Genomic DNA, 15945 nt, shown 5'->3' on the forward strand with positions numbered 1-15945 from the left:
CCAATTTAACGGATCTCCGGCGTCAAATTGGCGCCTAACAAGCGAACTACGCATAGCGGTAGTTTGCAGTCTGTGTTTGTCGAAGATGGTGCATAGATTTCTCAGTAAAAGACAAAAAAAAAAAAAAAAAAAAAATGCCACATAAACCTCTTGAAAGTCTTTAGACTTCCACCAGCCGTAGGCAGGTACTTTTTGCGATGTCTAAGATGTTCATCCTTCCATCCATCTATCAACAATAAAGACATAAACTATCACTTTAAATGAACATACCGTCAGTGCTCTTAAATAGGAATAGTATATGTTAAAAGATAAGCCTTCCGTTTTCTCTAAATTAATCAGAGAAAATGAATATATTTATGGGTAACAAAAATAAAAATTTTTATCAAGGAGGCGTTAAAACTAGCGTTATTTGGTACTGTTATATTAGGATCGGGTTGTCATTATATGTCATCTTCGAGAGAATGAAGGAAATGGATTGAGTAAAGAACTGCTCATATAATTCAAACCACAACATTCATAATGGAGTCGTTGAGAAATATGTTTTCATATGACATATATTTCTTTCATACTACAATACTGTAGTTTAAAACACTGATAGTCCAGAGACAAATTGCTTCAACCTCAGAGTTGCATGCATTATTTTTACGTAAATAATTATCAAAAGACTTCAAGGAAGTCTGTCAGCTTAAATATCTTGCTGTCAAAGACGTCAAATTAGTAAATTGGATAACATTTTATTCCTGGCGAAATTAAAACTTACCCTTTAAGTTTAGCTTCATAGAAATATAGCTATCACAAACTATGATACAGAAAGATGTAAGTTTACCAGAAGTAAGAGGGATGGAATACAGTTTAAAAAATAGCTTCTGTATGAATGTTATGTAAATAAGGAGAAGAATACAGTAGATGAGAGAGGAGCTTGGAAGTTGACATGGTCCCTAACCTATAGCTAGATTCTCTCATTAGAAGAATGGAATTGATATGTCTTAGGTTATTTAAACTCCTGTGCACCAGGAACGTTTGAAACACCAACGCCCAAGGCGTTTCTACAGTCACATCAGCCTCTGGATGATTTAAACGTAGGTGTGTGCACGAAGCATTTAAATTGGCGTCCGTGGGATTTAAACGTCTCAAGCGCAGTGGATTGAGATATTGTGAAAAGCCCTGTGAAAATTGCAATGGAATATTTAAATGCACAGTCTTAAGAACTGTCATCTCTTGTATATTTCAAAGCATTTCTCATACTAATGACTCGTAGGTGTTTATCATAATAAAGGAATGATGGCAGTACGGAAAATATCAGACAGGGGCTTTCTGATTAGGTAAATAACATGTCATGAAATATGTAATACATATTTGCAATACTATGCAACAATGATATATAATTAGTTATTTCTTGTTTGTATCTCATAGATTCGCAGTGGCTGTGGCATTAACTTGAATCTATGATTATCCAGATTTAGAATGAAGTTATACTTATTAGATAGCCTAAATGTATTTTGCTTTCTGCCGTTTGAATCAAGAAAGGCACTTAATGGTGCGAAATGATAAGTAAATGAAATGATAAAAACCTCTCATTTCTTTGAAGTGAAAACTCGACATAAAAGATCTATTTAGATGATTCATGTAATGGAAAAATGTTGATGCGTTCATTATTTAGAGATTAGACAGTCACAATATACTAAATTATTCTTATTATATTTTTTACTTTAATTATATTTTTTATAAAAGATATATAGAGAATTTATCTAGAGATCGAGTGTTATTGCTCACGCCGTACAGCTTGTAAACAATGGCGGCGGACTCTGGACTAACCTTTCAGCGTCTATTTCTGAAAGTACAGTCCACTCTACCTCACTGCATTGAGAGTGTTGATGCCGCACCCATTACAAATATATTTTCAACCAAAATCAGGTGAGTTATTTGGAGATATACGTTGTACATCAGATGAGAATGCCAAGAAGGCCCTCTCTGTATCAGGTCCCTTCAGACGTGTAGAAAATTGACAGTTTCCGTGAAGGCAATTCATAGATGCTTCAAGCCGGCAAAATGACAGTCCATAAGACGAAATTCATTGAAGTTGTACTTAGGAGGGACGAAAGTACAGATGAGACAGATGGGTATTATTACTTTCGGACATCGTACGAATTTTAGGGTCGGTTTGGTTTGGTTAGAATATTTTTTTTTAACGAATTTGACCTTCATTTCTATCGAAAATCACCATTTTTAAACGAATCTGACACTCATTTTTGTCGATAATCACCACTTTTTTCTGTCATTTTGCCCATCTTAGACAACCGGTTCTGTGGTGGTCGTCCAGAACGGTAATTTTACCGACAAATGTGTTGGCGAGAGAATTGTTGGTGAAATGGATATGTTGTAAACATAAGTGATGCCATTTCTGTAGACCTATTCTAATATTGTCAAGGATGTGTTATACGAGGGTGGATATTAGGCTAGATACACGTACATGGAAATACATTTATTTTTTTAAATTTCCCTTATACTGTATAATATAATTTCTAGATATGCTCAATGCTGATAGTCAGATTTTTTCCTTTGACATTTGTATGTGTTTTTAGAACTTTTATTTTCTCTTCTCCCTATAGTGAGACAACAAAACACTGTGTTGAGGCTGCAATTCGAAATTATGTGACGAAGAAGGTGATTGACGGAGTAGCAACTAAGCTGACCACTGTTACTGCTCTCACCTCTGTAAGTCATCAGATTACCAGTTCCCTCGACATGTTATTTAATATATTTTGCTAGCTTTGTCATTCTCCGCACTAAGCCTACTTTCCATTATCGTTAGACATGATATCTTTTCAGACCAATCAGTAGTCAAAAATGGTTTAAAGGTATTCAGTCTAGTTCTTTCTTTAAGCACTACTGGTGGAGACTCCCTTCTCTGGATCAGTATTGAATTATGCTGATATTTTTGTGGATGATATATAAATGTTATCATTCTCATAAGAATCTGCCCATTACTGTATTATATGCACCGTTTCTTAACTCACATAGCCAGAACCAGCATCAGTGCTTAAAAGATTCAGTGAAAATTTCTGCTTGTTGTTTTGGCTCCCACGCAAGTGAAGCAGGCTAAACGTACTGTACTTGTACTGATGAAGTAAAACTTTTAAAATTAATTTAAAGTAATGAGTTGTTTCAGCAAATTTCCATGAGGGATAGCGACAGTAAGGAGGCATAAAAAGACAGACTGCATGTTTAGCTGGACATGAAGGATATTGTAGAATTTGAAAATTTGCAGCAGACCATCACTGGTTATGTAATGTGTATGTGGCTTAAAGAGAATGCTGTTCATGGGAGAAATAGCAAGCTTTCATCTTTGTTTTTATGTTACTAGTGTTGTGTTACTTCTATTTTACTAATTTATTTGTGGTCTCGTTTTCAGGCAGAACCATATCCATTGAAGTTACCATTTTCAGGTAATATTTAGGTATTAAAGCTCATTTGAAATTTTATATAGGAAAAGCAGACACAGTCTATAAAAAAATTTTTTAGAATAGTTGATTCAGACGAGATAGGTAAATGACTTAAGGTGTAGGTTTTTTTTTTTTTTTCCAAACTATTCGCCATTTCCCGCATTAGCGAGGTGTAGGTATCAACTTAAAAAGGGAGTTGTTTCACTGTGACAGCATCAGAATTTAACTTCTGAAATTACTTGCATTTCATCATTTGATAATCTTTCTTAGCAAGGATTTGTATGTATGTATGATTCTTAAAGGTATGCATATGCTGTCATATGTAACATATAACCTTTTCTGAAGTTTCAGTATTTCTGACCTCAGTTTTTTAGAATTCATATAAATTCTGACCAAATCATATTGAATATTTGTCCAAAAAAAGAGGGTAATTAAAAAATTCATAGAACTTATTGAACCATTTCTGAAGTGTTCGAGCATATGATTACCCCTGAAGTTTGTTGGCACCAGAGGTGCATTTTAATGAAATATGGTTTGTAGACACAAAGCCAGTGGCATAGAGATCTATGTCTTATACTGTAGCTGGTTTAGCTAATCCTAGCCACCATCACCTGTTTTCCTTCTACTGCACTCTCCATCTGTGACCACTACACCAGCCATTTGATGCAGTCCCTTTCAGATGGATGGTAGCAGTAAGAGAAGCCATGTCATTTGTAACATCATATAACATTGAACTGTAGCAACTCAATTTGTCCATTTGTTTTTTATAGTGTGTTCATTATTCATTAAAAAAATTGATTGAAATGAAAGGATATAATTTATGTAATGTGTCATTCAAAATTATTTAAATGGTATGTATCAAGAACTTGGAAGTAAGCAAATTTTAATACAGGGTATAATTATTTCCTTTTTTTTCAGGTATGTATAGAATTAGTGCGTCATGAGTTAAGCTTACCAACATTGCCTGTTCTAGTCCTCACTGACTCATTTGATATGCTAACTATCAAACAGTGTGAACAACTTTTTTCCTTTGTTGAAACTAATGTCAGTGTGTGGAAAGAAGATACGTTTTTTGCTCCATGCAAAACCAGTGTTCTTCGTATGTGTAATGGTGAGTCATGACTTGTATTTTATAGATACTTAATTCTACTCTTAAGGATAGGAAAGAAAGAATTCAAAGCAATTATTTCCTTTGTGTTGTAATGCTTGACTAACAGCAACAGATATTGGAGACTAGTAAATCTCCCTATTTGTATTATCGGTACAAAATGAAAAATTCCCTTTGATATCTAAGGCTGTGTAAAAAATGTAGTCAGGATGCAAACGAAGAAGAAGGTTCTGTGTTTGAGAAGAGGTGCAAACGAAGAAGTAGGTCCTGTGTTTGAGAAGAGGGATCTGGATGTTCTGGCTTCAGAGTTAAGTTAAAGGTGAAGAGGGTAGAATGGTGTATGATTGTTTGAGGCGTAAAGTCTGGTTTCAGTGGTAGGAGAAGAGCAGAGGAAGGGGTAGCACTTGTTATGAAGTGGGAGCCATAGAACTGTGTTAGAGAGTAAAGGAAATGAGTTCAGCATTGGCTCATGTAAAAATGAAAGTAAGATACAAGGGGATGGATGATTGTTAGTGCTTATGCACCTGGTATAAAGCAAAGTAAAGAAGAAAGAATTTCTTTGGAGGAGTTGGATGAGTGCATTGGCATTTTTGATGCCTGAGATCAAATATTAGTGCTGCTGATGAAGGAGGGAAGGATTTCCAACCTCCTGTCTCCTGCCCCTCTTCACCTTTTCATTGTGGTTAGGTTGTAAATGTTAGTGATTGTATTCTCTCATGGTTTTGCATCAGCTACCTGTGCCATGAGGCAAAATATATGACCACTACTGTTTTAGTGACATACCACATGTTCTTACTCAATGCTACAACCTAAATTTGTTTCATACATTGATTTGTCTGTGTGGAGATGTCAAGAAGGCTTGTACTGGATCTGCATCACAGGTTAGGTGCTATAATGATTTGTGAAGCTTTAATGTGCATATGAGTTGGAACTCTTTTGTGAAGAAAACCCGAAGGAATCATATTTGTTTGTGACAAAATACTTCATATGCCTGGATACCTCATATGCCTGGCAAATAATGTTTCACCATGTTGAGTTTTATATCATTTGAACTAGAAAATTATGTTCTAGTTAAAGAAAATAACAAACATAAGGAAATATTTTCCCTTAGAATATTTGAGAGTATCCTGCACACGAAGTTTACTGTGGATATTAGGACTGAATCAGTGAAAGGATCAGTCACCCTTTATGACGCGCAGCAGATGTTTTGTTGCTACAAAGAATAACACAGCAGTAGTAGAGATGAATGGGATTCTAAATTAGTATCCTTAAAGGGATTGTGTAATGTTGTCATTGTAGATGGATTGGTTTATCTCACTTGTGGAAATGCCTATGTTGGAGAATTATTTATTTGTTTTACCAGTAACTGCTCATTCCCCCTTGAGCAAAATGACCATATCAGTGTGTGCAGTTTGATTAACATAAACTGGCCAAAGGACAGTTAGCTTTGATTAATACCACTGAAGCCATGAAATTTGGAAAGAAGTCTCAGTTAGTTACTAATCAAGATACATATGATGAAATAACCCCTCAAAGAAAGGGAGAAAATGAATATTTGAGGATTAGGGTACAACTCGAAAAGGTTGAGATAGATGTTGCTGTAAAATGTTTGTTTTGCTATTTATGCAGTACAAGAACCTTGAATTAGTGCACAATCTCTGGATGTCTTATTAGTTTGTTTATTATCAGCAAATGGGATCAGTGAATTTATCTCTGGATGTCTTATCTGTTTGTTTGTTTATTATCAACAAATAGGTCTAGTGAATTTACTGAATTTATGTTGTGTTGTTTCTTTATTTACAGGGAAACTGTTAAGATTAGTATGTAACTTGTTAGATTTATCTATGCCTTTTTCAGATCTTTTACGTCGACTTTCACGTTCCCAAAACACAGTGTTTTGTGGCCGAATTCTTCTCTTCTTAGCAAGATTCTTTCCATTCTCTGAGAGGTCTGGTCTTAACTTGGTATCCGAGTTCAACCTAGAAAATGTTACCACCTTCACCAATGTGGAAACTTCTGAAATGGAAGAAGATGAGGGTATGTATCGATTATTATTTTTATTATTAGTGATATGAGTATTGTTATTACTCATTATTAGCATTATTATTTCTGAAAGTATATAACTCCTTTTACTGAAGAAGCTCATGCAGCTTGAAGACCAAGCTACTTCCCATAGCAGGAAATAATGGACTCCTTTGGGGTGAGAAGTTCCCAGTAATGTACTCCCTTTCATCAACAGATGATACAGTACAACCTTGCTGAAAGTGACTTTTGATATGTGGTGTAACAATGAGTAGATGAAGTCCTGTGATGTGGGTGTGCACAAAGTATGATACATTATACAGAGAAGATTGTGATTGTTGATTACTTGGTACTGCAGTGCATTGTAGATAGTTGTTGAACTACTGTTTTAGTACTGACATATAAAGAAACTAAAGCCTGTCTTAATTTCAAGGATTATCAGATGCCAATTGAATAGATAATATATAATGTTTGCAGTGGTTTGGAAGGCTTGTTTTGGAGTTGGATGGAATGAGGTTGTGGAATAGAGTACTGCCATGAAATGCAAGAGTGTATGAAATAATTGTAAGTAGGGATATTGCAGTAAGTCTGTATGTGGTAACTTCTTTTAATGAAGTAAGCAAGAGGGAGTGGGTAAAAGTAAGAGGATTTAAGTGAGTATATGAGAAAAGAAAATTGAGAAATAATTGCAAATTAACTGAAGGGAGCAGTTTGGGCTTGTGATATGGGACCTTATCTGAAATATGGTTAGATAGAAATTGAAGTGATTGTTGTATAGGTATATTAGGAGAGTATAGAAATCAGTAGTGGAGCATTTAAAAGGCTGAAGGTATTGCTTCAAATGATGTACAGTCAAAGGTTTTTCTGATGTTGGATGGGTAAATGAAGATGCAAGTGTGACCTGATGAAACAGACTGTTTTGAGAGTAACTTGGGACAGCTCTTTTCTCTTTGTTATGCTGCCAAAGGGTTGTGGATTTTTATGCTCTTCATATTGCGAAAGGAGAATGGACTTATTCTTTTGTCTTGTAGATGAAGAAAAAGGAGGAGGAGATGGTCGAGTACATTTGGACTATACCCTCTATACAAAGTTCTGGTCGCTTCAGGATTTCTTCAGAAACCCAGTGCAGTGTTTCCAGAAGGCTCCCTGGAAAATGTTCACAATGGTAAGTTCTGTCAGTAAAACTGAGCTTTCCAATTTTCTGCTATCAAGCTTGAAGGTTTTGGTATGTGCCAACATACTGTAGTTTCTGCCTCTGTCTTTCCATTAAATCCTGCTTCTCTTGCTTCTCTTATCAGCTTGCTTTTTCAGTGTCTCTTTCCCTCCTCTTTTAGCTTTTTTATTCATGTAGTGGATCTCTGCACCCTTTCTCATGTTCTTTCATGCGTTCATCCTAGACTTTTTCATTACCATATCTTCATGTTTTTTCTTTTTATTTATCTTGATCCTGTGATTATTTGTATGTAATTGTTATTGCTTAAATTTGTTTATCCATTTTGAAATGCTGCACTGATTCCTTGCTATGTTTCAACTGCAGTGAATCCATACCACAGATTAAATTCAGCTGCATTAATCTAGGAAGTATCTACCAAAGTGATCTTCTCATTTCAGTATTGTGGAGATGTTCTTGAAGCATTTAAAAGTTTCAAGCTGGACAATGTGCAAGGCAGTGGAAATACAGGAGCTCGTCTTTCTCGTACGTTGTCTGAGCCAGCAAACACTGGAGGAGGTTCCAATTTGCAACCCCAGGTAACTGCCTGTGCCACCAAAGAAATGGTAATGATTCATCTCACAGTAAGGTGTACCCCCCCTTTTTTTTTTAGCTTGCATGTGATAGCAGCACCCACACTCATGTGACTGTTTGGCCAAAACTGCATGCAATACATTACAAGTTGACCTGCTGTTGGATATTTGACATACAAAGGTATTGACGTAACTGATAACCAGTGTTTAAGGAAGAATTTACGCGAGTCTTCCAGCTCTGATTAAATGACATGGCTGGCATATATACATGTTTTTTATCTTTTATTGTTTATTTGTTTCACTGCAGAATGTAATTATTCCTAATGTTAGTAAGTGGTTATGGTCTTAGAATGATACAGTAAATATACTGTATCTGATGAATGAAGGTTTGGAAAAATCCATGCTTAATCATGTTACTTTGAACTTGATTTTTGAAACTCTATATGAACATTTAGATTATTGAATGAAAGGTTTAGATAACCAATCATTTATTTTCTGCTTTAGCTGGTAGGTTCAGGAAATTGCTTGTCTTTCTATTCAAGGAAGCTTCACCGAGTGTAGAAAATACCAGGAATTTTTATTTACGCATGGATGTGTGTGTGTGCATTACCAGATGTGATGTATTATTGATAAGTGGGCATGTGAAGTGGTCAGGGTAAACCATGAGACAGCCTGTGGACCGTGGCTGCGGATGGGTGCACTGCTCTTGGTGCATCATATGTGACAGTTAAAGAGTGGATGTGAGCAAATTAGGCATTTTTCAAATGTTCATGAAGCTACCTAACTTTGGAAAAGTGACGAACAGGTATGAAAAAAAATGCTTTAGGTGTAGCATTTAGCTTTCCTGACTTGACCGTGACACATTCATGGGCTACTGAGGGTCGAGTACATGGGTTTTGAATGTGGATTGTGGCAGTCAGTCCACAGTCAACCCAGCTTTTTGTCCACACTTAGGGCTTGGTCAGTAGAATAGGTACCTGGCTCAGGCTAGGGCATGTGAAATGGCTGGAGTAGACCATGAAAAGGTCTGTGGTGCCTAAATGTGGATAGGGAGCTGTGGTTTCGGGGCATTATACATGACAGCTAGAGACTGAGTGTGAGTAAATGTGGCCTTTTTTTTTCTCTCTCTGTTTTGCTGGCACTACCTTGCTGATGCAGGGGATGGCTATGCTATTTCCTGTGGGGCGGGTTGGTGCCGGGAATGGATGAAGGCAAGTGAGTATAAATATGTACATGTGTATATATGTATATGGCTGTGTTTGTGTATTTATATGTATGTATAAGTATGTATGAATATATTTGTATATGAGTGGATGGGTCTTTCTTCATCCCTTTCCTGGCGCTACCTCACTGACGCAAGAAACGGCAATCAAGTATAATTATGATGATAGTAATATATAGTGTTAATGGGATGGCCTTGATTAGAGCGTAAGCTACAAATACCATCTCAACTGAAAAAAGGTCTAAAGAGTCATGCCATATTGGCAGAATTCATGTACTTGTAATTCAACAAATTCATAACAGGCATGTTGAACTTTGGTTGAACTAGTGATCAGCAGTAAATTCTTTCGTTAATTTTAGAGTTTTAAGCACCTACTAAGTCTTGTGTTTTGTGCATCCATGTGTAATATGTTTTTTTTTTTTTTTTTTTTCCCCGCTGTCTCCCGCGTTTGCGAGGTAGTGCAAGGAAACAGACGAAAGAAATGGCCCAACCCACCCCCATACACATGTATATACATTCGTCCACACACGCAAATATACATACCTACACAGCTTTCCATGGTTTACCCCAGACGCTTCACATGCCTTGATTCAATCCACTGACAGCACGTCAACCCTGGTATACCACATCGCTCCAATTCACTCTATTCCTTGCCCTCCTTTCACCCTCCTGCATGTTCAGGCCCCGATCACACAAAATCTTTTTCACTCCATCTTTCCACCTCCAATTTGGTCTCCCTCTTCTCCTCGTTCCCTCCACCTCCGACACATATATCCTCTTGGTCAATCTTTCCTCACTCATTCTCTCCCATGTGCCCAAACCATTCAAAACACCCTCTTCTGCTCTCTCAACCACGCTCTTTTTATTTCCACACATCTCTCTTACCCTTACGTTACTTACTCGATCAAACCACCTCACACCACACATTGTCCTCAAACATCTCATTTCCAGTACATCCATCCTCCTGCGCACAACTCTATCCATAGCCCACGCCTCGCAACCATACAACATTGTTGGAACCACTATTCCTTCAAACATACCCATTTTTGCTTTCCGAGATAATGTTCTCGACTTCCACACATTCTTCAAGGCTCCCAGAATTTTCGCCCCCTCCCCCACCCTATGATCCACTTCCGCTTCCATGGTTCCATCCGCTGCCAGATCCACTCCCAGATATCTAAAACACTTCACTTCCTCCAGTTTTTCTCCATTCAAACTCACCTCCCAATTGACTTGACCCTCAACCCTACTGTACCTAATAACCTTGCTCTTATTCACATTTACTCTTAACTTTCTTCTTTCACACACTTTACCAAAGTCAGTCACCAGCTTCTGCAGTTTCTCACATGAATCAGCCACCAGCGCTGTATCATCAGCGAACAACAACTGACTCACTTCCCAAGCTCTCTCATCCCCAACAGACTTCATACTTGCCCCTCTTTCCAAAACTCTTGCATTCACCTCCCTAACAACCCCATCCATAAACAAATTAAACAACCATGGAGACATCACACACCCCTGCCGCAAACCTACATTCACTGAGAACCAATCACTTTCCTCTCTTCCTGCACGTACACATGCCTTACATCCTCGATAAAAACTTTTCACTGCTTCTAACAACTTGCCTCCCACACCATATATTCTTAATACCTTCCACAGAGCATCTCTATCAACTCTATCATATGCCTTCTCCAGATCCATAAATGCTACATACAAATCCATTTGCTTTTCTAAGTATTTCTCACATACATTCTTCAAAGCAAACACCTGATCCACACATCCTCTACCACTTCTGAAACCACACTGCTCTTCCCCAATCTGATGCTCTGTACATGCCTTCACCCTCTCAATCAATACCCTTCCATATAATTTACCAGGAATACTCAACAAACTTATACCTCTGTAATTTGAGCACTCACTCTTATCCCCTTTGCCTTTGTACAATGGCACTATGCACGCATTCCGCCAATCCTCAGGCACCTCACCATGAGTCATACATGCATTAAATAACCTTCCCAACCAGTCAACAATACAGTCACCCCCTTTTTTAATAAATTCCACTGCAATACCATCCAAACCTGCTGCCTTGCCGGCTTTCATCTTCCGCAAAGCTTTTACTACCTCTTCTCTGTTTACCAAATCATTTTCCCTAACCCTCTCACTTTGCACACCACCTCGACCAAAACACCCTATATCTGCCACTCTATCATCAAACACATTCAACAAACCTTCAAAATACTTACTCCATCTCCTTCTCACATCACCACTACTTGTTATCACCTCCCCATTTGCGCCCTTCACTGAAGTTCCCATTTGCTCCCTTGTCTTACGCACTTTATTTACCTCCTTCCAGAACATCTTTTTATTCTCCCTAAAATTTAATGATACTCTCTCACCGCAACTCTCATTTGCCCTTTTTTTTACCTCTTGCACCTTTCTCTTGACCTCCTGTCTCTTTCTTTTATACATCTCCCACTCAATTGCATTTTTTCCCTGCAAAAATCGTCCAAATGCCTCTCTCTTCTCTTTCACTAATACTCTCACTTCTTCATCCCACCACTCACTACCCTTTCTAATCAACCCACCTCCCACTCTTCTCATGCCACAAGCATCTTTTGCACAATCCATCACTGATTCCCTAAATACATCCCATGTAATATGATGTATGTATCATATTTGTTTATGATACAGGTGTTTTTGGATATGTTGGTAGCTGAATGGTTACATCTTTTGACTGTTGAATTCAGGATTGTCAGTTAAAGTCTTGCTGACCAGTCTCAGATGTCCTTCCAGCTCGTCTAGCTGTAATTCAGTATTTGGTCTAAGTGGGGAATCAGAAGTGGCCACACTTGATAATGAGCCTGTTACATTTTCCCCAACTAACTGGCTTAGGTAGTTTATTTCCTTTTATCTTATGTAAGAAATTAGGTCTTAAAGGGAACCAGAATCACTGTATCAAAAATCAATTTTGAGAATTAATGAAAATTCCTCCGTCGAGTGCCAGACTTTGCTCTTGATTCTTGCAGTCATGATCTTTAATTTGGTTCTCAGTGACCAAATGAAGTGAGGTGCATGTTACTGAAGAGTTTTCAGTTATATGCCTGTATATAAGCTTCATGATCATTAGCTTTATAATCTTTGATACCTGGTATATGAATTAAAAAGATCTCTTAATATCCCAGTTTTCCATTGCAAACCATCAATCTGGAAAATTCGATGCATTTTGTGTAGTTCAGGTGGGACATATATCATCCTTGATATGATGAATTGTGGGATTTATGTCCTTAAGCATTATTTTGTTGAGCCCTTATTTACTCGCTCCTCAGTTAGATTGTCCCTGTTCAAATATTGTTAGCTGTTTTTCTTCACTCAGAATGAAATGGCTTGTGAAGAAAACACATCTGACAGTGTTTGAATATAGTTCCAACTTGCATATATTAGTACTTGGGTGTAGTTTCCAGCACACTTGAAATAGTTGTGGTATAATTTTCACCCATGACACTTTAAGTATGCTTTTTGATAACAGCTGAAGGTAGAAGTAGGTGATAGGAACATTAAGTAGAAACCTCTGGAAACACTATGCTAGAGTTACCCTCTGCCAGTGGCCTGTTAAGGATGAGACTCTTTTGCCATGGCCATCCCCTTGAGGGAGTTTCTGAAGAAAATGGGCATCGGAGATATAAATAGGTAGCACTTTATATAACTCAGTTATGTAAAAAGTATTTTGTTTGCAGTAGGATTGCACATAAGTTTTAGAAACTTGTACTGACTCTCTTTTTATGTCAAAGGCTTCAGTCACTGACAGAAGATACAATCAAGGCCAGGCCTTAAATGAAAAAGGGCTGAAGAGATACAGAAGTAAGGAAAGAAGAGGAAAATTAATATATAAGTTTTGGGCAAGGTGGAAGACCTTTCTTTTAATGTTGGGCAGCTTGTCACTTGTTAAGAAAGACTTAATAGGGTAAAAAGTTGTAAAGTTTGGTAGTGTAGAGGAGAAAATAGTTATTACATCAATCCTACTTGAGTTGCCAGTGGACACACATTAATCATGTGACACAGTGGCTTGTCGAGTATTTAATGATATAATGGCAGAAACACTCAAGCATCCAGTTTATAGGAGAAAAAACGAGTAAAATCTAGAGAAGTGGAAAAGAGAACCAACAGTAATATGTAGAACAAGTGGATCAAATTTTGAGTCTGTTCTAGGAGAGTTGGTAAGTCAGATTGCCTTTGACATGAATCTTACATATAAATTATTTTTGCCCAGACCTGGGGAAAAGGGAGAAGCAATACTATTCATGTACCTCCAGCATGTCATAAAAGGCAACTTAGAGGGACAGAAGCTGGGAGCTGGAAATCCTCTACTCCAGTATCATTGCATTTTTCAGTTGAAAGAACAGAAGAAGGTGCCAAATGAGGATTTGCCTTCAAAGCTCAGCCATCTGCTCTTGCTGCTAACATACTAAGGCAGGAAATAGCAAACAGGTGCAGATAAAAACACTGATGTTTAAAGTGTTTTCGGGACTTTTTACAGTTAGGACAATACAAGTTGTAACAATTGGCAACATCTTGGCCTAGCAACCTGCTATTACACATATTTCACCATTTTATTTGCTGTTCTCTGTGACTGGGGGATATACAATAAAAATTCTTGAATTGCACACCTCTTCCTTGAGGCAAAATAAGCAGCCATCAATGTTTTAGTAGTATTGCACACATTGTTACTAGAAGATATATCCTAGGCTTTTGTCATGCATTGGTCTTTCTATATGGAGATGTTCAGGAGGCCCAAGTGAGACCTGTGCTCTATCTCTAGGTTCTGATTTGTGAAGCTATGACAAAGTGAAGCAGTTATTAGTGATGAACACTCTTTGAACTCAGTGACAAAAAGACTTTCAAAAGTTCCACACATCACACTATGTACTCCTGACAATGGAGCAGCATTGGTTATAGGACACATAGATTTCTCACGTTTGTGTAATATATGATTTTATTTAGAAAATTATGGTTTAGTTGATTGTTACTTGAAAATGAATCTTCGATGACCCCAACATATGAACTCAAGACACCGAAAATTATTGAGCATTTTTGTACCATTTGCAACAATGTTTTATGTTTTTTGTGTGGGGTACTTCTTAGTGTAAGCACTTAGTAAATACATTATTAAGACTTGAATTGATTATGTTGGGGTGCCAGAAGTTTCTTTTACCAGACTCTTGTCTAACAAGTATGACTAACGAGAACAAGGTTTTCTGAATACAATGGTATATTCATAGAGATACTTTTTCGAATATTTGAGACTATCTTATGTGTGGATATTAGAACTGCTATAGCAAAAGGGGTTTAGATCCTTTAGTTTATTACCATGAAATGCCTCTAAGGGCTGTAAGGAGCAACTGACTTCTTTCATGTAATGTCACATTACAAAGAGAAGTTTATTTCTTTTTTGATCTACCTTATCATTCATCATTAATATATCTGATTACAGGTGGACCAGTATTTTGCCAAGTACCTAACAAATCAGAAGTTGCTCGACCTCCAGTTTTCGGATGCCAATTTCCGTCGCTATGTATTACTGCAGATCTTGATCCTGGCTCAGTACCTCACTTCCAATATAAAATTTAAACAGTAAGGAAGCTTGGTTACTGTATTGCTCATATTTGCAGTCATGATTGGATCATCCACTTGGTAGTAAGATATTTTAATGTACAGTAATGAAGAATGAGTGGAAAGTGAGAACATTACCTTAGAGAGCAATAATGGGTCTGTTTGAAGGAATAGCATTTCCAACAATATTATATGGTTGCAAGGCATGGGCTGTAGATGTGGTTGTACTGAGGGGGATGGATATGTTGGAAATTTAATGCTATTTCAGTAAACAGAGATGTGTAGTGTGTGGAAAGAGAGGAAGAGTATGTTGGAATGATGATTTATGTAAGTGTAGGATAAAAGCATTTCAAAGGTGAAGCTGAACCTTCAAGAAAAGTATGATGTTTAGGGAGCAATGAATGTAGAATATAAATCCCAGGATAAGGAAATGAAAAGACATGCAAATAAATAGATAGAAAGCAGATGATCTCAGAAGTGTGAAGATTTTATATAGTAGTTTGATAATGTTGATGCATAACATCTGTATACTGATGTTATGTATACTGACTGGTTATTCTTTTGCTTGTGATGCTTTTATTTTATGAATAACATGATGTATATCACTATAAGAAAGAAAAGAATACATATTAGTTTACTCAATCATATATGCATCTTCTAGGGAGACGTTAACAGAAGAGCAGTTAGCATGGGTCAAGAAGACAGAGGAACTTGTATATACTCTCTTAGAAGAAACACCTCCTGATGGTCCTGTGTTTGTCAGTACTGTGAAACACATTTTAAAGGTAATGTTCCTTTTG

General features: G+C 37.1%; 1 protein-coding gene across 6 annotated transcripts in view; it reads left to right on the plus strand.

Annotated features, from left to right (window-relative positions):
- Hpr1 (THO complex 1-like protein Hpr1) overlaps positions 1–15945 on the plus strand; it is a 189037-nt gene that overhangs the window by 104074 nt on the left and 69018 nt on the right. For 3 of the 6 annotated variants that reach the window (XR_011715813.1, XM_071687745.1, XM_071687746.1), the window contains exons 3-9: positions 2610–2715; positions 4362–4554; positions 6409–6588; positions 7605–7738; positions 8185–8349; positions 15027–15166; positions 15807–15930. Coding sequence is in view for 5 of the 6 variants with exons in the window: in XM_071687745.1 (XP_071543846.1) it covers positions 2610–2715; positions 4362–4554; positions 6409–6588; positions 7605–7738; positions 8185–8349; positions 15027–15166; positions 15807–15930 (1042 nt within the window). In the remaining variant the exon portion in view is untranslated. Of the gene's footprint in view, positions 1–1778; positions 1915–2609; positions 2716–4361; positions 4555–6408; positions 6589–7604; positions 7739–8184; positions 8350–15026; positions 15167–15806; positions 15931–15945 lie in introns of those variants that run through there. The other 3 variants (XM_071687748.1, XM_071687750.1, XM_071687749.1) reach the window with 3 other exon arrangements.

Source organism: Panulirus ornatus, chromosome 44, assembly GCF_036320965.1.
Source record: "Panulirus ornatus isolate Po-2019 chromosome 44, ASM3632096v1, whole genome shotgun sequence".
Taxonomy (NCBI): domain Eukaryota; kingdom Metazoa; phylum Arthropoda; class Malacostraca; order Decapoda; family Palinuridae; genus Panulirus; species Panulirus ornatus.